The 27,608-nt window shown below is 44.2% G+C and overlaps 1 protein-coding gene across 25 annotated transcripts in view; it reads left to right on the plus strand.

Annotated features, from left to right (window-relative positions):
* Positions 1-27,608, plus strand: part of SRCIN1 (SRC kinase signaling inhibitor 1) — a 321,699-nt gene that overhangs the window by 271,210 nt on the left and 22,881 nt on the right. For 19 of the 25 annotated variants that reach the window (XM_083582373.1, XM_083582376.1, XM_083582372.1 and 16 more), the window contains 8 exons: positions 2,030-2,205; positions 13,245-13,375; positions 17,802-17,949; positions 18,576-18,885; positions 21,126-21,384; positions 22,017-22,171; positions 23,144-23,296; positions 27,239-27,346. In XM_083582373.1, the coding sequence (XP_083438499.1) occupies positions 2,030-2,205; positions 13,245-13,375; positions 17,802-17,949; positions 18,576-18,885; positions 21,126-21,384; positions 22,017-22,171; positions 23,144-23,296; positions 27,239-27,346 (1,440 nt within the window). The remainder of the gene's footprint in view (positions 1-2,029; positions 2,206-13,244; positions 13,376-17,801; positions 17,950-18,575; positions 18,886-21,125; positions 21,385-22,016; positions 22,172-23,143; positions 23,297-27,238; positions 27,347-27,608) is intronic. The other 6 variants (XM_083582368.1, XM_083582362.1, XM_083582366.1 and 3 more) reach the window with 1 other exon arrangement.

Raw genomic sequence — 27,608 nt, forward strand, 5'->3', positions numbered from 1 at the left:
GAGCAAAGTCTCACGTTTCACATTTATAATAATAATAATTTCATTATTTGTACCCTGCCCATCTGACTGGGTTGCCCCATCCACTCTGGGCAGCTTCCAACAAATATAAAAGCATAATGAAACTTCAAACATTCAGATGTCTTCTAAAAGTTGTATAGTTATTTATCTGTTTGACATCTGATGGGACGGCATTCCACAGGGTGGGCGCCACTATCAAGAAGGCCCTCTGCCTGGTTCCCTGTAACTTCACTTCTCATAGTGAGGACACTGCCAGAAGGGCCTTGGAGTTGAACCTCAGTGTCTGGGCTGAACAATGGGGGTGAAGACTCTCCTTCAGGCATACAGGGCCAAGGCCGTTTAGGGCTTTTTAAAGGCTGGCACCAACACTTTGAATTGTGCTTGGAAACGTACTGGGAGCCAGCGTAGATCGTTTAGGACCGGTGTTATATGGCCCCAGTGGCTGCTCCCAAGCCTTCCTTTTGCAGCGAACTTTGTTCTGACGTCCAGGGAAAAGCAAGCCGCTTGCCTTGAAAACAAAAAAGGGGAAAAACAAACCCAAGCCCAATCCATCTTGCTCTGTTTTCACCCTCCATCTCTTTTCCCTTTTCATTTGGCTTTTATTCTCATTAGCAGCGCTCACCAAAACAAACCCTTCTCGGTGACGGGTTATTTTGGAATATCTGGCACCAAGCGAAAGGCCAGATGGCAGCTGCGCATCCAGAGCCAGCGATCCGATCTTGTTGTCCCCGAGCGTGGGAGGCGCCAGTGTTTTTCCTCGGAGTTGCTTAGCTCCAGAGCTAATTAACAGTGACAGCTTGTTGGAAGCAGGAAAGTGGCGAATGGTGCAGACGGGGTGGAAAGGCAAATGGCTCACACTGCCTCGTTTCCCCCAGACGCTTCTGAACTTTGGAAAGCATTCCACGTCCGGTCTCTGAGCCTTGCCTTCCTCCGTCATTGTCAATCACGTGCGGAGTGCATTGCTCCACTGGGCTATGGGAGAGCATCCTGAGAGCTTCTCTTCTAGGTGCTGCACCCAAAAGGCAGCCTTGCCAGGGCTCATTAAGAGGTTAACTTGAGTATGCGAGAGCCGTAACTTGTGGAGAGAATAATTTCATCTTTCTGGCCTGTTCTTTTGTTGAATGAGAAATATAAGTTAATCCATCCAAGTGCAAGAAATCCAAGCTCTTTGGGACAGACAGAAATCCCATGTTCAGAGATATTAGTTTTCATGATTCTGTGTAATTATTGTCAGGGCTTAGCCCTAGCATATATTTCATTTTTCAGAGTATTATATGGCAGTAGGCAGAGCAATCCTATGAGTGCAATGGAGGGAGAATCTATGGGATTCCTCTGGCGTCCTTGTTAATGTGCATTCATGATTATTTGTGCTCATGACAGTATCGGGGCAGTTACCCGCAATCCCACTTTCAACCCTGTTTTCGCCTGCAAAAGTTTCGGGGCAGGGCACACTGCTTCATTTCCAATCTGTGCATGTCCTGTAACTTCCTGCAGGTATCCTGTAAATGAGAATCATAGAATTGTAGAGGTCCCACAGAGAAACGTATGCCAGCTTTTTTTGGGGTGGGGGTGTCCTATGGGAACGCTGATGGGTTTAGGCGCGTGTTAAGCCCTTTCCCTTCTACACACCAGGCTTCTGCCGGCGCAGAGCATCAGATCTCCTCGCAAGGACCTGCTGTTTGCATGCTCAGATTCATTTCCTTGGATCAGAGCAAGTGCCCTTGACGTGAAGCCACAAACATAAAAGGAAATAGATGCACGTCGCAGAGAGCAGCCCCGTTATCTTCAGTGGCAGATTAGTTGCGCTCTGAATCACCTGATTATTCAGGATGCTCTTCAAGTGTGCTCCCAAAAGGGCTGGAGGAGCTTTCTTTTCATCCTCTTCATTCCCAGCCTCTGATGCACCGTGGCCTCAATGGTTCCTCTAAGCTGCAACTGCTTGTCTTCCTGCAACACCTTGATTTTCTCTCTCTCTCTCCCCTACCCCCCCATCCCTGCTTGTCCTTTGCAGCTTCAAAACCAAGAGACGGTGAAGACGATGCTGAGGCGGACAGAGACGGAGATCAGCGTGAGAGTGACAGACACCATGCGCAAGCAGGAGGATCCCCTGCAGCGCCAGCGCACCCTGGTGGAAGAGGAGCGCCTCCGCTACCTCAACGAGGAAGAGCTCATCACCCAACAGCTAAAGTGAGGGTTTTGCAAGGGGATATATGTGGGAGGGTTCAGGGAGGCAGGAGATGAGAATATTGTTTATTAATATCCTTCCTAACTTGCGCTAGCAAGTTCTTTTACTTAGCAGAGTTTTACATTCCCCTTTTAAAGGCACAGCAGATAGCTGGTTGCAGGCTTCTGTAAGCCTCTCACGATTAGGTTCCTGGTAAGTTCCTTTATATCCCTCTTCAAAGAATAAACACACCGCAGTCTTGTTTAAAGTATATAAAAGAAGTTTACTCACATCATCAGTTCACAGTTGGATCCCTGAAGGCAGACAGTTACAAAATATATACATGTGGATCCATCCCATATGGGGATAATCCCAGTGTCCTCTGTTGGCCAAAAGCCAACAGAGCATTTCTAGCTAAAAAGCTGCTCCAACAACGGAGGAAGTCAAAGAGAGTGTGTGCTGCGTGACTTGCCCTTTTGTTACCTGGACAGGTAAGGTCACACCCACCTCTAGTCACATGCAAAAGGAAGTATGCCCCAGCCAGAAGGAAACAGGAAGTTTTCAACTGGCTGGACCAAACATTTCCCTGCATGTCCACTCTAGGAAAACAAGGAATGTTGTACTTGACTGCTACTTATGTATCATATCCCACAATATATTGTGTATGTGTAGGTGTGGGTGCTTTTACTCAGGTGTTTATCCTGGGATTGGTGCTTCTCACACAAGCCCCCCCTTTTTTTGCAGCATGCACATGACATCGTCACCACAATCCCAGCCTATATCCCCCCTGCCCGCCCCAGTTTAATCCAGATTTGCCCCTTTCAAAGAAAGCCGAGGAATTTTAAAGAAAATATTGCCAGTGACTCTAAACAAACTGCTCAGAGTGTTAAGCCATTGTCTGGAAGCTCCCTTTGTCAGAGGAAACAACTCCATGGACCTAGCTGTGGCATTAATGTAATTTAATAGAACACACCACTTTTAGAGTTTTAAAAACACAAAAGTGGTTTAGAAACACTTTTAGATAAATAAATAAAAGTTTGTGCACACCTGCAGAAGGCCATCCAGGGGGAAAAGTGTCCCTATGTGTGTCCACTGTCTATGACGAATTGCTCATTCTGCTCAGCAACCTTCCCTGGATAAAATATAATCTCACTCCCTATAGACTCACTAGTCCCAAATTCCCAATTGAAATACAACTGGGTTTGCCCCCATGAAATCATTAGACTAGAGATTTGAAAGGCTTAGGTTGCGCGACACACTATATGTTGAAAACACATTTGGAGTACAGTCTTCTCAAAGAATTCTGGGCACCACAGTTTACCCCTCGTAGAGTTGCAACTGTCACCACAAAACAACTTGGGCTTCCTTTAGTTATTGAAATTTAACATGGTTTAAAGGCAGGGGTAGTGGGGTGGGGGGAGGTAAGAAAAATAAGGAGAAAGGAAAGTGGGTAGCAAATCAAATTATTCAGTGCAGCCATCTAAGACTACAATCTTACTCACTTACTAGGGATTAAGTCCCATGGAACTCAGCGAGTTGTCTATTACTTTTACAGTAGCAGATGTGCACCCAATCTAGATCAGGACCAATAAAGGTTTAATCCTTCCCCTGCACTTCCTCCCCCCAACCCTGCTGCAGTCTGCTGTTTGCTCTGAGGGAGGAAAGTCAAGACATACAAATGCAGAAATAAATTCCTCATGCTGCGGACTCAGCCCAGTTCCTTCCCCACCCCAGGTGCTATTTGCAAAAGTTTTAAAGAGATGGAGAGGCATTTGCATTCATGAATAGTATCAGGCTGCATGAATGCTTCCTGGATTTTATCGTATTTGATTACCTTCCTGCAATTCACCCTGGTTTCTCAATTGCATTTGTGCAAATGTAATAGCTAGATTAATTGACCAAAATTAAAATGATCAATTGAGTGACTTTTTCTTTAATTGGATTGCAGAACTTTCTTCTTTTTTTTAGCAAAGAGAAAGATGCAATTCCACCATAGTGTACAGACATCTTCTAGATCCCAAACTGTAGATTCTTTATATAGAAGATAATGAGACAACAGTATCATATCATATCTTGCCAGAATGGTGCTGTCATTCAACAAATATGCTAACATAAATATATTATAGGGAGAATTACACAAAAAGGAAGGGCTGTTTAAGTTGAAGAAGCTAAAGACAGACCACGAATAAATGTGGGCTACAACCATTGCAGGAACCTATATATACACCAAAGAGACTAGAAATGTGTCCCTTGTTAATTAGTTCTAAAACTTCGTATTTTGATGCATCTATTTGATATCAATGTGGCATAAAGACATTTGGGGGGGGGCGTGACTACTCCTTTACCCCATTATAATTGATTTATGGGGAGCTTCTGGGTTCCATATTGTCCTCCAGGTTCTTTAACACACACCAAACTGCTGAGCGAACTTTCACATAAATTTGGACCAGTGCATCATTCATGCACTGATATGATGATGTCACCCAGCCTCTTGTCTCACAATGTCAACAGAACCTAGGGGTTGCAAAGGAAACTCTGGGAGTTGTAAGGGACTGCAGATATGATGAAAATAGCTGTTGGTTTGCAGTGGAGACAGAGGGTTGTTCAGCTGATCCAGTACTGGAAATCTGGCTGGTGTTGGGTGAAATTTCATTGAAGGAAGGGTCATAACTCTGTGGTAGAGCATCTGTGTTGTGTACAGAAGGCTCCTGCTTCAGTCACCAGCATCTGCAGGTAAGGATAGGAGAGACTCCCTATATGATACCTGGAAAGACACTGCCCTTCAGTGGAGACAATATTGAGCTAGATAGACCAGTGGTCTGATTCAATATAACGTACTAGCTTCCTACATTCCTCCTGAACTCTGCTGTTTGCAGCTTGGTGATGAGGGCTAAGAATGCCTTTTACAAGCTTCCAGGTCTTGCATCTCAGTGAGGCATGCTTTGACACCTAGTGGGGCTCCAACCCCATCCCTACTCCTGTCCTTTTAGGGTGACAGAGTAAAAAAGAAAAAAGGCAGGGCTCCAATACCCAATAGTTTTACAGAAGGGGAACTTCAGCAGATGTACCTTGTCAAGCTGCTGTTTGCATTTGGGTGGCTAAATATACATTGTCCTACTCTTATTTGGTCTGCTGTTCATTCCCAGGGCCAAATTAAATTGCTGGTTCTTATCTTAAAGCAAGAAGTGGCGGGGTTAGTTTCATTTAAGGACCACCTCTTCTCTGCGTGTCCCTCCCCCCTTTGCACTTTGCTCAGTGTTTGAGGCATTGCTTTGGATTACTTGGAGGGCAGCCGACATCTCTCAGGAGCAGGGCCTTTTTTGGTTGTGGCACCAGCCCCATGGAATGCCCTCCCTTGGGATGCCTGCCCAGCTCCAACATCAAATGCTTTTAGATGCCAAGTAAAAAAATCTGGCTTTTTAGAAAGCCTTGCAGCTTGTTTCTGAACACCCACCCCCTTTTAATCTGCTATTATTTTTGTATATTATATATGTGTCTTGTTTTCTATGCTTCTTTTTTGTTTTTGTTTTTTTATAAAACATTTATTAGGGTTTTACAAAAAACAAAGATTTACAGAATAAAAAGAAAACAAGAAAAGGAAAAATACAAAAAATACAAAAATACATGGAAAAGAAGAAAATACAAAATACGAAAAACAAATAGATAGGAAAAAATTAAAAACAAATCCATTTTTTGATATCTTTAAGCTCCTTTGCTTATTTCCTTGACCTCCTCACACCTCCCCTTTTTGTATTCCCATTTACATAATCAATTCAGCAAATCCTTACCCTCTTTCATTTATCTTAACTCTATATCTTAACATATTATAGCTATATGTTTTCATCCATTATCAATCCATTTTTGCATATTCTTATTAACCTTGTTGCTAATGCCACTTAATTTCAATCCAACATCATTTTAACATTCATTAATTTTACAATATTTCTGCAAATAGTCTTTAAATTTCTTCCAATCTTCTTCCACCGACTCTTCTCCCTGGTCTCAGATTCTGCCAGTCATTTCCGCCAATTCCATATAGTCCATCACCTTCATCTGCCACTCTTCCAGGGTGGGTAAATCTTGTGTCTTCCAATACTTTGCAATAAGTATTCTTGCTGCTGTTGTTGCATACATAAAGAAAGTTCTGTCCTTCTTTGGCACCAATTGGCCGACTATGCCCAGGAGAAAGGCCTCTGGTTTCTTCGGGAAGGTATATTTAAATACCTTTTTCATTTCATTATAGATCATCTCCCAGAAAGCCTTAATCTTTGGGCACGTCCACCAAAGGTGAAAGAATGTACCTTCATTTTCTTTACATTTCCAGCATTTGTTATTGGGCAAATGATATATTTTTGCAAGCTTGACTGGTGTCATGTACCACCTGTATATCATTTTCATAATATTCTCTCTTAAGGCATTACATGCCGTAAATTTCATACCGGTGGTCCACAACTGTTCCCAGTCCGCAAACATAATGTTATGACCAATATCTTGTGCCCATTTAATCATAGCAGATTTAACCGTTTCATCCTGCGTATTCCATTTCAACAGCAAGTTATACATTCTTGAAAGTATCTTAGTTTTGGGATCTAACAATTCTGTTTCCAATTTTGATTTTTCCACCTGGAAGCCAATTTTTTTGTCCAAATTATAGGCCTCTCTTATTTGATAATAGTGAAGCCAGTCTCTTTTTTTTAATAAAATATTTATTGAGATTTTACAAAAGCATAGGTTTAGAAAATACAAAGAGAAACATAGTAAAAGAAAAAGATAAAAAAACAAAAACATCCAAAAATTCATAAAAAATAAAAAATAAAAATAAAAATACAAGATACAAAAAAACCAGATAGATAAAAAAGAATTAAAAACAAATCCATTTTTTATAACTTTAAATTCGTTAGCTTGTTTCCTTGACCTCCTCCCACCTCCCCTTTTTGTATTCCCATTTAAGTAATCAAGTCAGCAAATCCTTACCCTCTTTCGTTTATCTTAACTCTATATCTTAACATATTGTACCTCTATATTTTCATCCTTTATCAATTCATTTTTGCATATTCTCATAACTTTGTTGCTAATGCCACTTATTTTCAATCCAACATCATTTTTAACATTCATTAATTTTACAGTGTTTCTGAAGATAATCTTTAAATTTCTTCCAGTCTTCTTCCACCAACTCTTCTCCCAGGTCTCAGATTCTGCCAGTCATTTTCGCTAATTCCATATAGTCCATCACCTTCATCTGCCACTCTTCCAGGGTGGGTAAATCTTGTGTCTTCCAATACTTTGCAATGAGTATTCTTGCTGCTGTTGTTGCATACATAAAGAAAGTTCTGTCCTTCTTTGGCACCAATTGGCCGACTATGCCCAGGAGAAAGGCCTCTGGTTTCTTCGGGAAGGTATATTTAAATACCTTTTTCATTTCATTATAGATCATCTCCCAGAAAGCCTTAATCTTTGGGCACGTCCACCAAAGGTGAAAGAATGTACCTTCATTTTCTTTACATTTCCAGCATTTGTTATTGGGCAAATGATATATTTTTGCAAGCTTGACTGGTGTCATGTACCACCTGTATATCATTTTCATAATATTCTCTCTTAAGGCATTACATGCCGTAAATTTCATACCGGTGGTCCACAACTGTTCCCAGTCCGCAAACATAATGTTATGACCAATATCTTGTGCCCATTTAATCATAGCAGATTTAACCGTTTCATCCTGCGTATTCCATTTCAACAGCAAGTTATACATTCTTGAAAGTATCTTAGTTTTGGGATCTAACAATTCTGTTTCCAATTTTGATTTTTCCACCTCGAAGCCAATTTTTTTGTCCAAATTATAGGCCTCTCTTATTTGATAATAATGAAGCCACTCTCGCACTTTATCTTTTAATTTCTCAAAACTCTGCAATTTCAATTTATCTCCTTCTTGCTCCAAAATTTCCCAATATTTCGGCCATTTGGCCTCCATATTGAGCTTTTTCTGAGCCTTTGCTTCCATCAGTGACAACCACCTTGGGGTTTTATTTTCAAGTAAGTCTTTATATCTTATCCAGACATTAAACAATGCTTTCCTGACAATATGGTTTTTAAATGCTTTATGTGCTTTAACCTTGTCGTACCACAAATATGCATGCTACCCAAAAACATTATTAAAACCTTCTAGATCCAAAATGTCTGTGTTCTCAAGAAGCAGCCATTCTTTCAACCAGCAGAATGCTGCTGATTCATAATAAAGTTTAAGGTCTGGCAGGGCAAATCCACCTCTTTCCTTTGCATCAGTTAGTATTTTAAATTTTATTCTGGGCTTCTTGCCCTGCCAGACAAATCTAGAAATGTCTCTCTGCCACTTCTTGAAACAATCCATTTTGTCCAAAATTTGCAATGATTGAAACAAAAATAACATTCTTGGCAATACATTCATCTTTATGACAGCAATTCGACCCAACAAGGAAAGCTTCAAATTTGACCATATTTCTAAGTCCTTTTTCACTTCTGACCAACATTTCTCATAGTTGTCTTTAAATAAGTTTAAGTTCTTAGCTGTCATATTAACCCCCAGGTATTTTACTTTCTTAACCAATGTTAAACCTGTCTCCTTCTGAAACCTCTCTTTCTCAATCGGTGTTAAATTTTTCTCAAGAACTTTAGTTTTTGACTTGTTCAACTTAAATCCTGCCACATGACCAAATTCTTGAATCAGTTCTAATACTCTTTTAGTACTAGATTCTGGCTCCTGTAACGTCAATACTAAGTCATCTGCAAAAGCTTTCAGTTTGTATTGTTTGGCTCCGACCTGTATACCTTTAATCAGACGGTCCCTTCTAATCATATTTAGCAGAACCTCCAGGACCGAAATAAAAAGCAATGGGGAAATTGGGCAGCCTTGTCGTGTCCCTTTCTCTATCTTGAATTCCTCTGTCACCACATTGTTAACTATTAGTTTAGCCTTTTGTTCTGAGTAAATTGCACTTATACCATTTTCAAACCCTTGACCAACCCCCATCCCCTGAAGATTTTTCTTCATAAAACTCCAAGAAATATTATCAAAGGCTTTCTCCGCATCTACAAAAATTAAAACTGCTTTAGTATTGATGTTCACTTGCAACTTCTCCAAAATGTTAATTATATTCCTCGTGTTGTCAGACAAGTGTCTACCTGGGAGAAAGCCGGCTTGGTCCTTATGTATCTCTTCCACTAATACTTTTTTAAATCTTTTAGCCAAAATATCAGCAAATATTTTGTAATCCACATTGAGCAGGGATATGGGGCGGTAGTTCTTAAGTTGTGTCTTTTCAGACTCAGTTTTCGGTATAAGCGTAATATAGGCTTCCTTCCACGACGCTGGCGCTTTTTCCCCCTCCAAAATTTCATTACAGACCTCCTTTAGTGGTTGAATTATCCAATCCTTCAAAGATCTATAATATTTTGAGGTTAAGCCATCCGGCCCTGGAGATTTGCCCAACTGCATATTCTGGATGGCACCTTCTACCTCCTGTTCTGTAATTTTATGGTTCAACATTAACTTGTTTTCTTGAGAGATTTTTTGTAGTCCATTTGTCTTTAAGAATTGGTCTATATCAAACTCTTTCTGTGGCCCTTGTGTATATAACTGTTTAAAATACCTGTTTAAAATACCTCTGGAAGCATTTTCTAATTTCCACTGGATTCTGAATGTTCTTTCCTTCCACTTCCAAATTGGTAATAGTATTGAAATTCTATGCTTCTTTTTTGTTCACAGCTTCATACTATCGTTTTGATATATTTTTGATTTTGGTTTTTTAATACAACTTGCTTTTGTTCTTGTAAGATACTCAGGTTTCTTTTGAAGATGATGTAACAAAATTTAAAAGCTGGCTGCCCTTCCCCCAAACAAGGTTTCACTGTACATATCTCCTCTGATGTCTTCAGCAGTTCAGGTTCCTACAGAGGCTTCATATAGCTGCCTGCCGTCTCCAACATCTTTACTAGAATCTAATAAGACCCGCTGAACTCTCTGAGAATTACTGCATATGCATACCTGAGAATTTCACAGCACGAGAAGCCGCCTTGCCTTTTCTCGCTTCCTGGACTTTGCTGTTTAACCACACTGGTAACCTTTTGGTCTTCAGTGTGCTGCCTTTTTCTAATCTACAGTGTACATGTTATCTGAGCCTGTATTGTAATGGTTTTAAATTACCTCCAGGCTTGCTGAGGGGATTTGACCTTCCTAGCTACACCTTTCGGCTCCTTTATAGCTAATCCCCTCATTTGTGGAGAAATCCTGACTTTTGAAGTTTAAAGTATGGCTAGGTCAGTCTTTCTGGGCAATTTTCTCACACACCAGATTCCGGGCAGGGTTTAAGATAAATCGAGAGTCAGTTCAATGGCTAACTATTCCAAAGCACGATCATTTATTGCATCTAAAAATGTTCCTTCCTTGTCATGACTCAAATTTACATTAATCCAGTCAGTTTGAAGGCGGGGGAAACTGTTACTTCACCATTTCTATTTCAGTAAGCTTCCTGATTTATTTATTTTTTATCCTGAATTCTTTTTCCACCCCATAGTGATTCTTTTGCAGCAGGGAAACGTACTAAATCCTGACAAGACAGAAGCACTGTTTTTGGGGGACAGGGGGCGGGCGGGCGTGGGGGATTCCCTGTTCCTGAATGGGGTAACTGTGCCCCTGAAGGACCAGGTGCGCAGCCTGGGAGTCATTTTGGACTCACAACTGTCCATGGAGGCACAGGTCAATTATGTGTCCAAGGCAACTGTCTACCAGCTCCATCTGGTATGCAGGCTAAGACCCTACCTGCCTGCAGACTGTCTCATCAGAGTGGTGCATGCTCTAGTTATCTCCCGCTTGGACTACTGGAATGCGCTCTACGTGGGGCTACCTTTGAAGGTGATCCGGAAACTGCAATTAATCCAGAATGTGGCAGCTAGACTGGGAGTGGCCACCGGGACCACATAACACCGGTCCTGAGAGATCTGCATTGGCTCCCAGTACGTTTCCGAACACAATTCAAAGTGCTGGTGCTGACCTTTAAAGCCCTAAAGGGCCTCGGTCCTGTATACCTGAAGGAGTGTCTCCACCCCCATCGTTCAGCCCGCACACTGAGATCCAACACCGAGGGCCTTCTGGCGGTTCAACCAGACAGAGGGTCTTCTCGGTAGTGGCGCCCACCCTTGGAACGCCCTCCCTTCAGATCTGAAGGAAATAAGCAGCTATCCTATATTTAAAAGACATCTGAAGACAGCCCTGTTTAGGGAAGTTTTTAATATTTAATGTTGTATTTTTTTAACACTCGATTGGGAGCCGCCCAGAGTGGCTGGGGAAACTCAGCCAGATGGGCAGGGTATAAATAATAAATTATTATTATTATTATTATTATTATTATTATTATTATTATTATTGGATCCATGTTCACACACATACCAGTAACACAAGGACCATTCATGCACACACAAGGCACAGTCCAGTGCTTAAACCCATGCCTGACTCTGTTACGGCCGTACTCTCACATACATCCCCTCTGACACATAGGGATGTAAGAATGCATTTCCCCCCCCATTCTGCCCCGTATGTGTCTCACGCAGCACTGTTTTCATTTTGCTGCAGTTCATCTTCCACCAAAACCAACATTATTTCTCACCCTGCCCACTGTGGCAAAATTATTGTAACTTAAAAATATTGCATTGTCATTACAATATATTCCATCCCGTTCATTTCACTGCAGAGGAAACAAAATGCAAATGAGCAGCAGGCGGAAACGTAATCAATTGCATGTTGTTTGTGGGCTGAAAGCAACAGCAGCAGCCAATGCCGATTGTATTCCCTTGATCGATTTTCATTCCTGACATGGAACGAATAAGCAAGTGTTGGCAAATTTCACTCCCGTTTCCATGTTCATTGGAATTCCCTGACTTTCCTACTCACACATCAATCAGTCTCGCTTGCCGCCAGCGATCGGTTAAATTGCTGTTTACAAGCCCGCATGATGTGATTGTAGAATTAGCTTAACAAAGGTTATATGAACTGGCTGGAGGGAGGAGAGACAACAGGAGGCAAAGGCCGGTAATGAGTAAAGTAGTGTTGCCTAGATGTGAGGTGGTCAGGTTGATTTGTTCTCTTTATTTCATAGGCGCATATCCCGGCTTTTTAGGAGAGTATCCCCACAAAGTGGCTAAAATAGTGCATAATCTAAACAGTGGCCCATAATCAACACAGAAACAGCCCTCTAAGCCTCTCTATCTGGCCACACCCCCTCTTCCCAGACCACACCCCTCTTCGCAGGTCACACCCCCTCTTCCCAGGTCACGCCCCTCACCAGCCCTGCTCTTCCTTTTCCTCTAGTGCTAATGATTGGTTGGAATGCGTTCTTGATGTCTCCTGCATACCTGGATGGAGAGATCCAATGCTTTAAAAAAAATAAATGTTTAGGGCTACTTCATTTTCCTACTCATATTGAAACGGAAGGTTGATCCTGGAGGAATGCAGCTCTTGGGTTGAGAAAAAAAACACATTTCCTACTCTAGTTTGAAGCTTATTAAAACCAGTTCACTGGTGCCATGTTGCCTTCCCCTTCCATGTTCTTTGAAAGAAGGAAGAATAAGACCAGCCCCTACGTCTGGGGACAGAGGAGAGAGTCGATTTAGTTTGCATTTAAAGGCAAAACAACTTAATTTCTGCTTTCCATAATAGTATGAGAATTGGAAACATAGATATCCTTCAAAAATTGTACTTCTCTGGATCTTGCAGTGCAGTTCTCCAATCAAACAGCATTTACAAAAATGCATGCATTAGGAGTAATGTGTTGGTGGAAACGTTTGGAGAAATCGCTTGCAAAAATATGCACTTCAGTGAAAATGGCATACAGAAATGTTTTTATTAGGTGAAATTCTTGCTAAAATGCTGACAACTTTAATGGGCTTTTTAAAAAAATGCTAATTGCTGCATTAAATGTGGAGAACTGGATTTCAGAAGGGAAAAATGAGAATCTAGGAGAAAGATCTGTCTCTCCCTACCTCCATCCTTTTCTCACTCTCTGACTTCTGTGTTGGTGTCTTTGTGTGTCTGCAGTGACCTGGAGAAATCGGTGGAGAGGATCCAAAAAGATTTGATGCACAATCACCGAATTATCTCCTCGCAAGAGCTAGAGGAGAAATCCCTGGTGCTTAAACAGCTGGGAGATACCTTGACCGAGCTGAAAGGTGAGAGGGGACTGGGGGAGCTCAAATCACTGTGATTGGGTTGGGATAAAGTTTTTCCTGTACTGTTTCATAGGCTGGGAAATGTGTATAGTAGTATCTGGCACAGAACATAAGTATGTGAGTATTTATGCTGTCATCTTTTTTAAAAAGAGAGGTTTCCAGCCCTCATGATTGCCTGAGAGATGAATTTAAGGAACAGATAGGTGGTGTGTCTGCTGAAATCTAGATTTTATGTTCTAGGAACAGGGTTTCCGTCATTTGTGTTGATCTGTGTGTGGAGTGCTGGTGAATAAATGGTCCTTTCTTGTTCGGCCTTCTGGTCATTTCCCACAAAGATGTTGTGGTTCCATATTCTGCCTCTCACTGGCTTTTCCTCCAGCTATCTTCCCCCTGTTTCACACGTCTCCACACTGCTCTTTTCCTCCATCTTCGCTTCTGCCACCATTGTGCCAAAACGATGTATAAATTCTATCAAAACCCAAATCTCAGGTTCAGAATTAAATGGATTTCAGGCGAGTTTCTTTTTGTTGTGGCTGTTGAGAAATAAGAAAGCTGTGCCTTAAAACAGTCTAGATTTCCCTTGAGTGTAGAGAGTTGATTTTTCATTTTCCCAGTGCAAGCTAAGTGTTATTTGTCACACGGATTATGAACAGCCTATCTGTAAAAGGGCCAGGAAACAGTGGCCTTTCCAAGATAATTAGTCCTGAGAACCCATGAATCATGATGCTGGCTGAGACCAAAGGTCTGTTGAGCTCAGCAATCCCTACAGTGGCCAGACAGATGCCCCACGAAGTCCACAAGCAGGACATGAGGGAGGCAGACACCCCCTGTGGCTTAGTGCCAGCCCCTGAACTCAATGCTCTGCCCCTGAACATGGAGGCTGCATTTTAAGTTATTGCATAGCCCAGCCTCCCCCAATCTGGTGCCACACTGATATTCTGGACTACAACTCCCATCAGCCTCTGCCAGTGCTGGCTGAGGCTGATGGGAGTTGTAGTCCAGAACTTCTGGAGGATACCAAGCAGAGGAAGGCCGCTGTAGCCTATAGCTATTGGTAGACCGTGAGGCCCCATCTGCACTATACCTCAGGGGGTGAAGCGGGATGTGCCACCCCTAGTGGAGAGAATTTGGCTGTGCTTCTGTGCTTGATTGGAAATCCATACGCGCAAGGGAGTGTTATAATTCTCTTCTTCGCCATTTGGCAAGAGGTTACACATGATCAGCATGAAAATGGAATTATGTGAAGAGTTGCCACATGATAAATTGGTCTGTATTCATACAGTGTCCATGAATAAAAAGCTCATCCCCCATTATTATTATTATTATTTCCATAGCACTGCATTGTGTTGATGCTGCTAATAATGATGATGATGATGATGTATGGACCATATTTTCATAATGACGTATATTCAAAAAGTGGCATTTGGATGAAAAAATCTTATAAAAACAATTCCTTCCTCCTTTTTTCAGTCTTCCCATACCACTCAGCTGTGTTGATGCTGATGTTATTTATTAATAATGATGATGATACATGTATTGATTGCTTTTTCATAATGATACCTTCAAAAAGCAACCTGGAAATGTAAAAACCAAGGAAAATACAATCAAGTATAATAAAAATAATTTGTGTAGGCCCAGGCTAGGGTAGCAAGCTTAAGAGTGGCATAGAGCTGCTTCCCCACCCCCAAGAAGAGTCTTACAGTTAACTCCGCAGAACGTGTGCGCACTCCCCATTTGCTTATTCATTTGTTAGCAAAGCGAGCACCCTTAGCATTTACACACACACAGGCAATTGAACATGCATAGAAGTGTGCGCAGATCCCCTGCGTGATGCTTGCCTGCTGGTGTCCTCGTTTGCACTGCTGCTTGCTGCCTGAGCACATTCCGAGGACTCGGGCTGATTGAATGTGGCAGTTCCTGCATTTTCCTGTGCCCCTTCCATTTGTACGTAGAGAGGCTCTTCGCCTTTCCTTCTCCTTTGTTTTAACCCAGGGGTCAACAAACATTTTCATCATGGGGTCGGTCCATTGTCCCTTAAACCTTGTGGGGGGCCGGACTATATGTCTCCATGATTATGACCCACATTTTTGGCGAAAAACCCTTATTGGGACCAACCCCAACGTTGCCCAAATGTGATTTGGGGGGGGTTCCCTCATACACCCACACTTCTTCCTTTGCGTTTTACGCGTTGACAGTTATTATCTCTCTCGTAAGGCGGGGTAGGGGGCTGAGGTAAGCACGCCATTCCTGTCAGCCCTAGAGAGCGTGTGCACATGCGTGGGTGAAGGGAAAAGCCGTTGGCCACGCTAAGTCAGGCCAGCGCTGCTCAAGCAATAATTTTCTTTTCCCCGCGTGAGGGAAGATGAGGTGGCGGCGGCTATTTACCTTTCCATGGCTTGCGCCACGTAGCTAATGAGCGGCCTCCCCAGCAGAGCATAGAACTGGAGTGCAGCCGCCCAGGCGTTCCCTGCTTCCTTTGGCAGGGAGCACCGCCTCTGAGCCCCTGCCGCTGCAACTGCCCTTCCTGTGGTCAGTCGCCGGCAGCTCCATGGTGGAAATCCGAACTGTGGCTCCTTTTCCCTCTTCCCCACCCCTCACCCTGGAAGAAAAGATTGCTGCGCGTGCGCGACGGGTGGAAAAGGGGCTTGTCTCGAGCAGCCACCCGCCTCACTTTTGAACCCCAAGCCTGGCTGAGTCGCAAAAACCATCGCGCTCATGCGCTATACCGACTGCCTGGATTCCCAGATCGTCCGCGGGCTGGAGCTAGAAGGCAATTGGTCCTGATCCGGCCTACGGGCCTTAGTTTGCCGACCCATGCTTTAACCTATGGATGGAGGAGCAATTCAATTCAGTCCACATTTAAAGGCGAACCCACCAAATATGTGCTTTCCGAAAAAATACGCTAACCAGAAATACAGTCATCCTTTGTATTGTGCGCTCCTCTGAATTTTGCCAACGCAGTTCTCCGGCCAGGTAATGTGTGCAAAAATGTATATAGAATCATAGAAGTGTAGAGGTGGAAGGGACCCCAAGGGTCATCTAGTCCAACCCCCTACAATGCAGAAATCTCAACTAAAGCATCCATGACAGATGGCCATCCAAGTAGTGTGCATATAATTGCATATATCTGCAATTTCGTGAGGATTTAAATAAATAAAGAAAATTGCAAATGTTTGAAAATGTAGAGATTTGAACTTAAGATTGGAAAAAAGCCCTAAATTGATAGACCCTCATCCTCACTATGGACAAAACAAGCCCAAGCTTTACAGTGCAATCCTATTCATGTCTATTCAGAAGTAAGATTAATGGAGTTCAGTGGGGGTTACTTCCAGGTAAGTGGATATAAAATTGCATTCCCAAACATTCTGAGAGGAAGGATGCTGTATCATATTATGGCAAATGTGAAAAGCTAGTATAAAATGGCAGATACCAAAAAATGTCAAAAAACTCGCCAGATCTTAGCGTTTTCCAGCAAGTCTTAACATTTCAATAGATCCAAGAAGGAGGTTTTAGAAAATACAGACATTTACTAAGAAACGTTAGTGCTAACAGAATCCCTTTATTAAGTGTCATATTGTTAGTTTCATTTGCACTATTTCCAGAAAAAAGAACCTCTTGGGAAAAGCAGATCCACAACACAGAGATTTTGGATGTTTCTTTTTACTAATGCCTACCAATATTCACTAAATGTCTGACATTCAGAACCAACAGAAGCCGGGGCAGGGACAGGGGGGACTATGTAAAAGCAATAAAGAAGGGATATCCTGATAACTTTCATGTTTGAATCAGAGATCAATTGATGAGGACCAGTCTTGACGCCCCGCCCCCCCCCCCCTGTGCGATGTGACACATTTTGTATGCGTTTCCAGCGGTTGTTGACGGGCCTTAGGCCGTGCTGGTTTTGCTATCAACGCCATCTCCTCGCCCACTCCCCAGTCCCTCCGCCATGCCTGGCGGGAGAGAAATATCAAGGACGTTTCAGATTTCATTTATGTTTTAAGTTGCTAGCTCTCATGAAAATATTTTTTTGAAAAAAATACCAAATCTCCACAGAGGGCGCCGAGCAGCTGTGGCTTTGCAGCCCTTCTTCACACTCCCTCATTAATGCAGAACACACGACCGCTTACCTTGCTTTTGACTGGCTGTGCTGTTGGGAGTGGGAGGGAGGAGAGATGTGGTGGTGGGTGTTGACGCAGTGAGTGGGTGGGGTGCAAACACCATTCCTCCTCTGAGGCCAAGTAACAATACCGGCCAGAGGAGGCCTCACTTTTCACTCACCTGAGCCTTGCCATCCCACCCGCCCGCCTGCTTCCCTTCTCGGCTCTGTGCCTCCCTCTCCTGCCCACCCTCAGGTGAAAGCCTTCCTCGGGCCTGCTCTGACCCCCGTGCCTCTCCCTTCCCTCTCTGCCCGTCCCTGGCATTGCAGCTAATTTCCCCAGCCTGCAGAGCAAAATGCGCGTGGTCCTCCGCGTGGAGGTGGAGGCCGTGAAGTTCCTCAAGGAAGAGCCTCACCGGCTGGACGGCCTATTCAAGCGGTGCAAGGCAGTGACCGACACCCTGACGCAAGTCCGCAAGTGAGTGAGCCCCTTCCCGAGCGAGCGGAAGCCCTGCTTGTTTCTCCTGGGACCCGATAGGCCGAGACGTAACCTTCTGTCCCCTCCCACAAAGATGCTAGAGTTCCCTGCAGGTGTACCTGGAAACGCCTGGCATTTTTATTTGCCGTGCCTGCATCCCTCCTGCTTCCTCCAAGGAGCTCAAAACAGAACACATGGGATTCCTAAATGGGATTTCCAGGTACTGGCCAGGATCGGGCTTGCTTAAGCTTCACGAGCGAAAATGACCTCAGGTGTCCCCAGCCCATTCTCCGGGTGATGTAAGTGTGGTGTTTCTTTAAAGCCCCGCCTCCTGATCCCTAAGGCGCCTCCCACTGGCCAGGGCTCCGCTGCCATCATCGCCCCGATTGCCATTGCACCCGCATTTGCTTCTTCCAAACAGCCGCAGCTTCTCTCGTCCTCACTGACCTCCGGGCTCCTCAGCCATCGTTTTATCAATGCTGCTGTTCATGCACCCCTAACGTGCAGTTTCAGAGAACGGCCCTTTTAGGCAAACAAACGCAGCAGCGTTTGCTGCTATTTGCAGGTGGCAGCCATTTTTTAGTCTGTCGCCCACACACACTGACCTTTGACCTTTTTCTCGGCAGGCAAGTTGACGAAGGGGTCTGGGACTCGTCCAGTAACCTCCTTAGCCAGTCTCCAAAGAAAGTGGAGCCAGAAAGTGACTTCAGCAGGGGCTTGGATTTCGAGGTACCCACCAGCCCCCCAATGAACCTCCACGACCTGACCACTTCCACGGACAGCCTGGGCACAAGCAGCTACGGGCAGAGCCAAATGCAGAGCCACTTGTCCAAGGGTAGCAACCCATCCCGGGGTTCAGAGATGGTTGCTGCCAAGACCCAGACAGGCTCCGAGACCCCCAGCAAGAGGAGCGTGGACAGATCAGTGTCTATGGAGGTGAGAGCAGTTTATGATGATAAAGTGGAAGAGAAACAAGGTCCTTAAGGAATAGGATCCAGCTCACGCACTGGATTCCCATCAAACACACAGTGGTTCTTCCCAGGTCACAGAAACGCAGCATTTCCATATTGCACACTTCTGCTCAGGGAGGGAAGGGGTGATTAAAAGAGGGCACTGCAACTGGGAGTTAGTGGGACAATGGGAGGGGCAAACCTGGTAAGGACTCATAATGGTGGGGCAAAACCCATTGTGGGTGTAATAACATAGAAACATACCAGAACGTTCCAGGGGAGGAGAGCAGGTGAAATGGATAAGGCAATGTGGACCGGGTGTATCCTAACTGTGCTGTTGTCAAAAACAAACAAAATAATGGAATGGAATGGGAGCGAGAGGTGAGCGCTAAAATGTGACAGTCTGGAAGTACTCCAGGAGAGGGAATTTGTATGCAAAGCCTTTGGAAACAGCTACTCCTCAGGCAAGATCCAGAGCCATACTACAACATTTTGGTGCCTGAGATGGAAAACTTTGCCCCGTGGTATTTGCTGTCTCTCTGCTCCAAGCAAGTGCAGTCTACCACCAATGTTGACAGCGATCACTTAACCTCTCTTCCCTCCCTTTGTGATCCTCCTCTTGTGAATTGGAGAAACAGGGTCTTCTCAGTGGTGGCCCTTCATTTGATGGAATTACCTTCCTAGTGATTTATGTATGCAATTTAAAGAAAACCTGTAACTGCTTTCACAAAGTTAAAATAATGTTATGTTACACAAACACAATGCTCCAGTGATCGTAGAGGCCACAGCAGATAGAATTTCCTTTCTGTGTAACTCTTAAAGGTATAGAAGTTCTTTCAGGGCTAGACCCCCAACCTAGGAATAGAGAATACATGGCCCTCCAAATGTTGTTGGACTACAACTCCCATCATCCCCGCAGAGGCCGATGGAAGCTGGAGTCGAAGATCATCTGGAGGGTAGCAGGTTTCTCATCCCTGCTCCAGCCCTACTGGTCATTTTGTTTCACACCAGCCAAATCTCCCTTCCCTCTTCCATTCTCACTATCCCAGGGATCAGCAAAACTTTTTCAGCAGGGGGCCGGTCCACTGTCCCTCAGACGTTGTGGGGGGCCAGACTATATTTTTTTGTGGGAGGAATGAACGGATTCCTATGCCCCACAAATAACCCAGAAATGCATTTTAAATAAAAGGACACATTCCACTCATGTAAAAACACGCTGATTTCCAGACCATCCGCGGGCCAGATTTAGAAGGCGATTGGGCCGGATCCGGCCCCCGGGCCTTAGTTTGCCTACCCATGCACTATCCTCTCCTTTCCTGAGTCCCAGTCTCCTCAACACTCCTTCCTCTCCACCTAGCCGCTATTTGCCCATGTGTTTTTTCTAATACATGTTTGGCCCATAACTCCTTTACCTCCTGAGACATCTTCCCAGCCCACAGCCTGCCTCACAAAACTACCCCTGTCCCTAGGACCTATGTGAGACTTTAATCACAGCCAAGCTTAAACCATTTTCCCTTCTGGACTGCAGGCTGTTCTGGCAGCATTGTTCGCTGAGAAGCTGGAAGGGTTTCTCACTGACTTCACTTGCCATAGTGCAGTGTCTGTGAACATTCCATGCCAGCTCAGTCAGTCAGTTAGAAACTTCACTGCCACAAGCTCAGGGGAACAGAACCACCTCCGCAGACAGGGATTGCACCGTAGCTTGGCCTGGGTCCAGCCTTCCTCTTCTTACCCACTGAACAGCAAGGAGAGGGGAAGGTGGATTTTCCACCCCTTTCTGACTCTCTAAAAGGTGCAGCGCTCCTCACTCAGTGGTAGTCTCCCTGTTTTTCCATCCTCAAGGTTCAAGGCTCAAGCCTAAGCACTTCCCACTTGAGAAATCAAATGCTCAGCTGCTATGTAGAGTCTAGTCCAAGGGCCAGCAAACTTTTTCAGCAGGGGGCCTGTCCACTGTCCCTCACATCATGTGGTGGGCTGGACTATATTTTAGGGGGGGGAAATGAACGAAGTCCTATGTCCCACAAATAACCCAGAGATGCATTTTAAATAAAAGGACACATTCCACTTATGCAAAAACACGCCGATTCCCGGACCGTCCGCAGGCCGGATTTAGAAGGCGATTGGGCCGGATCCGGCCCCCCGGCCTTAGTTTGCCTACCCATGGTCTAGTCTGCCACCCTTGTCTAGAGTAATGAGTGTATCAGTTGACCCAGCCCTGCTTTACAGGCTGCCGAGCGAGACTGGGAGGAAAAGCGAGCAGCCTTGACTCAGTACAGCGCTAAGGATATTAACCGCCTCCTGGAAGAGACCCAAGCTGAGCTTATGAAAGCCATCCCTGACTTGGAGTTTGCGGCCAAGCACAAGCAGACCTCCAGCAGCGGCGGCAGTGGGAGCGCCGCCTCCACCCCAGAGCACAAGCCCTCCAAACCCCAACATGCACAGAAGGCCACAACCAAAATGGACCCCAGTGGCCGCCGCGGATCAGGTAAGGCAGGTGCAGAGCGGTGGGGAGACAGACAGTGCAGTGTGATGAGGAGCAGTCAAGGCAATGGGGGGGGGTCAGCTACAGTTTCCAAGATCCTTTGGGGGTTAAAGTGGCTGTCAACAGTGGTATAAACCTGATTTCAGCGTATGTTGTGGATGTCACCCCAGTCTCTAATCACTTGTGGATGAGGTTTATGTACCGTATTTTTTGCTCTATAAGACTCACTTTTTCCCTCCTAAAAAGTAAGGGGAAATGTGTGTGCGTCTTATGGAGCAAATGCAGGCCGCGCAGCTATCCCAGAAGCCATAACAGCAAGAGGGATTGCTGCTTTCACTGCACAGCAATCCCTCTTGCTGTTCTGGTTTCTGTGATTCAGAATTTCCCCCCCTTTGTTTTCCTCCTCCAAAAACTAGGTGCGTCTTGTGGTCTAATGTCTCTTACAGAGCGAAAAATACGGTATGTTCCTCAAGTCTCTGAGACCTTGTCCTTTATTGCTGCCTCCAGACAGCTGCACGCAGCTTCCAATGTGCGGATCCATCTGGGCAGATAGGCAATGTGCAGCATTGTGTGTGCTGGAGAAAGCTGTGAATTAAATGCATGGCTCCTAACGCTAACTTTGTCAACCTCCCTAGATGAGTTGACGGTGCCCAGATATCGGACTGAGAAGCCCTCCAAGTCTCCTCCCCCACCCCCACCTCGGCGGAGTTTCCCATCTTCCCACGGTCTCACGACCACCCGTACAGGAGAGGTGATCGTCACCAGCAAAAAGGAATCCAGTTTCATGAAGGTATGACTCCCTTATATGACAGGCCAGAGATATCCAGGGGCTCCTCCAGACAACTTGTTCATTCAGCATTAATTCTGCTTGGCTTGCACAAAGTTTACACAGCAGTTAGACTTATGTCCAGTCTTCATCCTGACTTGTTTATGGGGCTGTTTTATGACAATGAGCATTCAATCTTCATCCATCCTGATTTGCTTGTGGGGTGTTTTGTTGTTGTTTAGTCATTTAGTCGTGTCCGACTCTTCGTGACCCCATGGACCAGAGCACGCCAGGCACTCCTGTCTTCCACTGCCTCCTGCAGTTTGGTCAGACTCATGTTCGTAGCTTCGAGAACACTATCCAACCATCTCGTCCTCTGTCGTCCCCTTCTCCTTGTGCCCTCAATCTTTCCCAACATCAGGGTCTTACAAGTCTTTTTCTATTAATCATTCCTTCATCATACAGTTTTAAATGCATTTCCTCATCACTTTCCAAACAACTGAAAGTCCGTTCATTAGTTTTCAAAGTGGATTGTATATAACTATCCTGATGTTATTGTGAGCACAAATCATCATGAATGTGCAATAAAAAGGACATCTTGAGGGGCCCGTACATCCAGTCTTTATTGAGCATTAGTTCTGATTTGTTTGCAGGGTGGTTATATGACAGAAAGCATTCATTCTGTATCCATCCCGATTTACTTGCACATTTTCCCATTAGTCATTCATTCACCCCACACCTCTCAATATATTTCTCCATCTTCTCCATCTGTTTCCAAACTGCAAAAAGCCTCTCTTTAAAAAAAAAAAAAAGCAGATGCTATTTTAGGCTGAAATAGCACTTTCATCCACTTCGATTGTGCAAACCTAAATTTCTAGTATGAACGTTAATCCCTTCCATAAAACAGGGAGCACTCCCAGGGAACTAGATTTGTCCCGTGCCCTTTCCCCCTTCCTCTTTCCCATTCATCACCTCTCCCTTTGCTTGTTCTTCTAGAAAGCCGAATCAGAAGAGCTGGAGACCCAGAAGCCGCAGGTGAAGCTGAGGAGGACTGTGTCAGAGGTCGCTAGGCCTGCCTCTACGCCCCCCATCATTGCCTCTGCCATCAAAGATGATGATGAGGAAGACCGGATCATTGCAGAGCTCGAGGTAGGCAGGGCATATGTAAGAAGGAGCCACTTGCAAATGGTCCGCAGAACTGCAGAAGCAGTTTTGGCCCCAGTGTGGCCGTTTCCATCCATGTCGTTGAGGTGACTCAGTGGCTGCACTGTGGCCAGACTGATAAAGCCCTGCTCTAGTGGCCTGTGAAGCCAAGAGATGGACTTCCTAATTTTCTGTAGGGAATAGATCAGGCATAGGCAAACTCTGGCCCTCCAGATGTTTGGGACTACATCATCCCTGACCACTGGTCCTGTTAGCTAGGGATGATGGGAGTTGTAGTCCCAAACATCTGGAGGGCCGGAGTTTGACTATGCCTGTAGATTCTAGAATTATGAGAAATTCAATGAGAAACCCGCTAGAGCAGGATCTCCTTAAGCGGAGATTCACTTTGCAGGCTTTGTTCTGGCTGAATGTCAGCAAATGTTTGCATCCCTAAGCATGACTTGTGCTTCTAGATATTACACTCAGTCTGCAATCCTGCATTAACCAAATGTTGGACCCCCCCAAAAAAAACATTTAAAATCTGGGACATGCTAACATCTACTCAGAAAACATCTGGTTGCTGTTACTAAGAGGTGAGGAACCTCTCATCATCCCTGACGGTTGGTCATGCTGGCTGAGGCTGATGAGAGCTGGAGTCCGTTCTCTGGAGAGCCGCAGGTCCTCAACACCTCCAAAAAGAGTTGAACAACTAGGGACTAACTGCTTGTTGTACACTATCCCCAAGGATGGGGGAATCTGTGGCCCTTCAGATGTTGTTAGATTCAACTCCCATCAGCTCCACTCAGCATGGTGAATAGTCAGGGAAGGTGTCGGCTGGAAGGCCACAAACTCCCTCCAGCCCTGTTCAAAACTAAGCCTCATTAATGAAAGTATTGCACTATTGACAACACTTATTGTCAGGCATTTTCATTAGCTCCATTATGAGGCTGCTATGGAACGAACAGTCCCTATTGACTGTGATTGTCTCATCTGATTGTCTCATCTGATTCATCCCTTCCCATCAATGTCTTGTCTGTAAAAGGTCAGCTTGTGAATTAACACTGTTTGCTGCACTCTGTATCCATTCCTGTGTTGCGGGCGACACCATTCTTTTTCCCAATACATTATTAAAATCATTTGTGCCCACAGCAGAACTGCATATTTTTGAGATGTAAGGTTTCAAATAACTCAGGATAATTACTAAGGGGTTTAGTGGGGGAGGGTGTGTGTGTGTGTGTGTGTGTGTGTTTTGAGGGGTTAGGGTTAATGTACAGTATTTGATCTTTCTAATAACATTCCTCTAGTATATAAAACTCGCTTTCTTATGGGATGGCTATATATACATGAAATCTGCACTGACTTAACAATGCCTCCCAAAAGCACAAGATGTATTTCCATGTATTTTCTTTTTACTGGATGAAATATGGTACCATTACAACCATTTATAAAAAAAGTTATCTGTATAGGTTAATTATACACAGTTAACATGGCCCTTCTCTACAGATATAAATCCGAAGAGAGTTTGAAATTGACACCTGTAAATCCCTCTCCCATTTGTCTTTATCTTTGTAATCTTCAGGCTCCAACATAATTCCACAGAGAAGACGTTTTTGCAAGTAACGTGACATATTAGCAGCTGTTCAAATTTTGTCAGTTTCGTGTCACTTAGCTCTCATTGTATTGCCTGAATTTGACTCCTAATTTGTAATAATTTGAATCTCAACCAGAAGCTGATAAGGGGGGGAGGTCAGGAAGTGATTCCACATTTTACATTTCATGGCTTTATAAATGACATCTACCTCCCTCCCTCCCACCCAGCCCCACACTCCACAGAAAATTGAAAAATAAAACCACATTGTTCTCAGATACCTAATCCCCTTGCCATTTGGAAAATGTTTGCAATATAAAAGCGGTGTCAATAGTGTCAATTATTCTCTGTATTTATCCCAAGTTCTAATTAGGGCTTTATATATTCCATTGCATTTCGGACTGATTTGGTTTAATTTTCTCAAATCCGTGCTGCTGGCAGAGTATTTATTTTACATTGTTCAGTGTTTCCCAGTGTTCTTCCCAGGAAGAACAGCCACATTTTGTTCTTGGAACCAGGTAAATTTGTTCAAACAGGACATTGAATTGGATTAAGTTCTTCTCTATCCTTTATGAAATTATTGGAGGTACAGTTAAGGAAACGGCACAGCAGTGTCTGTGATGTTTCATTTTTATCATAGCAATGCTATCCATCCACATGTAGGTTTTTCTGATGCTCACATTTTTAACCCTCCTGTGTCTTGTTTCCCCAAGGATCCAGCTGACTTTTTTTTCTCTGTGTAGCTATGGCTTTGGATAGTGACATTCCCAAATGCATCTAATTCCCTTATTTTTCAATTTAAGAGTATGGTGTTTTTTCCCCCATTTGCTGCTTTGGTTATGTCATCTGAATGTGTATCCCCAGAAATTCAGATTTCCCATTGATAAACATACTTTCCCAAACCGGTATTAAAAATAATATTTTATGGTCCTGTCAAAAGTTATTGCAGGGTTATATCACATTGTTCCAAACTTGGGTCTCCAGCTGTTTTTGGACTACAACTCCCATCATCCCTAGCTAGCAGGACCATTGGTCAGGGATGATGGGAACTGTAGTCCAAAAACAGCTGGAGACCCAAGTTTGGGAAATGCTGTTCTATATGGTTGCTCTTTGAACCATGTGGAGGGAAACACCAGTGGGTTTGGAGTGGAGAAATGGGGATACATTCAGATGACAGAACCCTCATGTAACGCAACTCCACTCTAAGCTCTCCTCTTCCAGTGGATTTGCATTTTTAGAGAAAGGGTGTTACGGAACTGTTAAGAATGTAAGTGTGCAGTTAGCCATGGGTTAGCCAGACCCAGCTTTTGTCAAATGAATTTTTCAGCTGCTAAAAAATGTCACTTGGACTGCAAAGGAAATGAAATTTAACCCAGAACCTGCAGATATCAGAAATTCACCAGGTTGTTCATTACTACTGTAAAATGCTGGCAATGTAGTAGTATAGTAATCAACTTGGAATGGTCCCTGAGTTTAGAAGCAGTTTATGGGGAAATGTTGCCTCCTGGTGGGCATGCTTAGAACTACACTATCCAACTCAATTCTGAGTATTATGATTTTAACATATTCTCTGAACCATCGTTATGGTAACAGCCAAAACCTCCAAAGGGGGACTTACAGACTTGGGACTGAAACCCTTATACATTTTCATTTTGATTTTTTTTTAAAGCAGAGCTAAGTGTAATATGTAGCTTGGTGTGATAAAGAAATGAAGTTCTCCTTCACCTTAGCAAAGCTTGTTATAATTTAGAATTACTGCAGATCTGGAAGCAAAAATGACAGTAGATTTGTGGGTGCCAAGAAGGACCCCGAGATCAACTTTCTTCCTTTGTCTCCACCCCCCCCCGAAACATCACTGCAATGTCTTTTTTATCACTAGTCAGTACAATTGGGCCAATTGGGTGAATGTGGGCTTAAAATCAAGAAAGTTTTATGGTTGGTATTTTAAAAACAAACAAGCAAGTGTAGTTTTCACCTACAAGTGAATTTCAAGGTTTCCTGTCCAGCAACATTGAGGGCATAAAAGGGGTGTACTGTATTCCTATTTCTGTGTGTCATTGTCATTCTGTAGCACGGTATACTGTCTGTTACACAGCTGAAAGTGGGTGTTCTCATAATGGTACATCTCGTGATTTCAGTTTTTAACAAACTATCTGCCTGCAGATCCTTTCTGAAACCGAGGGTATGGCCAAGCCCTGTGGTCAGTTTCCTGGCTGTCAGTTCCACGCCACCCCATAAGCTCGTGGCTATCCTCCTTGAGCCGGAATTAGCAACCCACACTATTTTGTTTTCTGTCTGTATACAGCCCCTCCAAAAAACCAAACCCAAAACAACCACCTTCCATGTTCTGACTTCCTCAGGTATTTCAGAGAAGCTCTTCATTTATTCCTAAGTTCCATTGCGACCAGCTCGCCCCTGCCGCAGACATGTGGCCCAATGGGGCCACCATAGCAGCCGAAGGATGGAAGGTAACACAGCCGTTGCTCGGACGGATCACAACCCCCTTCTTCTCTTCCTTCCCTCTGACTGGCTACCTGCCATAGCACCTCTAACAGGATTCCTCTTCCTTTTCTGCAGCCCCTTGTTAACTCTTCTTTCTCTTTCTCTCTCTCTACCTCTCCGTACATTAACCAACTAACGGCTCTTCCCCACGTCACCCACCTGACACAAGTAGTGTGCATTGTCCTGACACAACACGGGATCCAACCGGCACTAACCCTGTGTGACTCT

This window comes from Podarcis filfolensis (assembly GCF_964270895.1).
Source record: "Podarcis filfolensis genome assembly, chromosome: 13".
NCBI lineage: Eukaryota > Metazoa > Chordata > Lepidosauria > Squamata > Lacertidae > Podarcis > Podarcis filfolensis.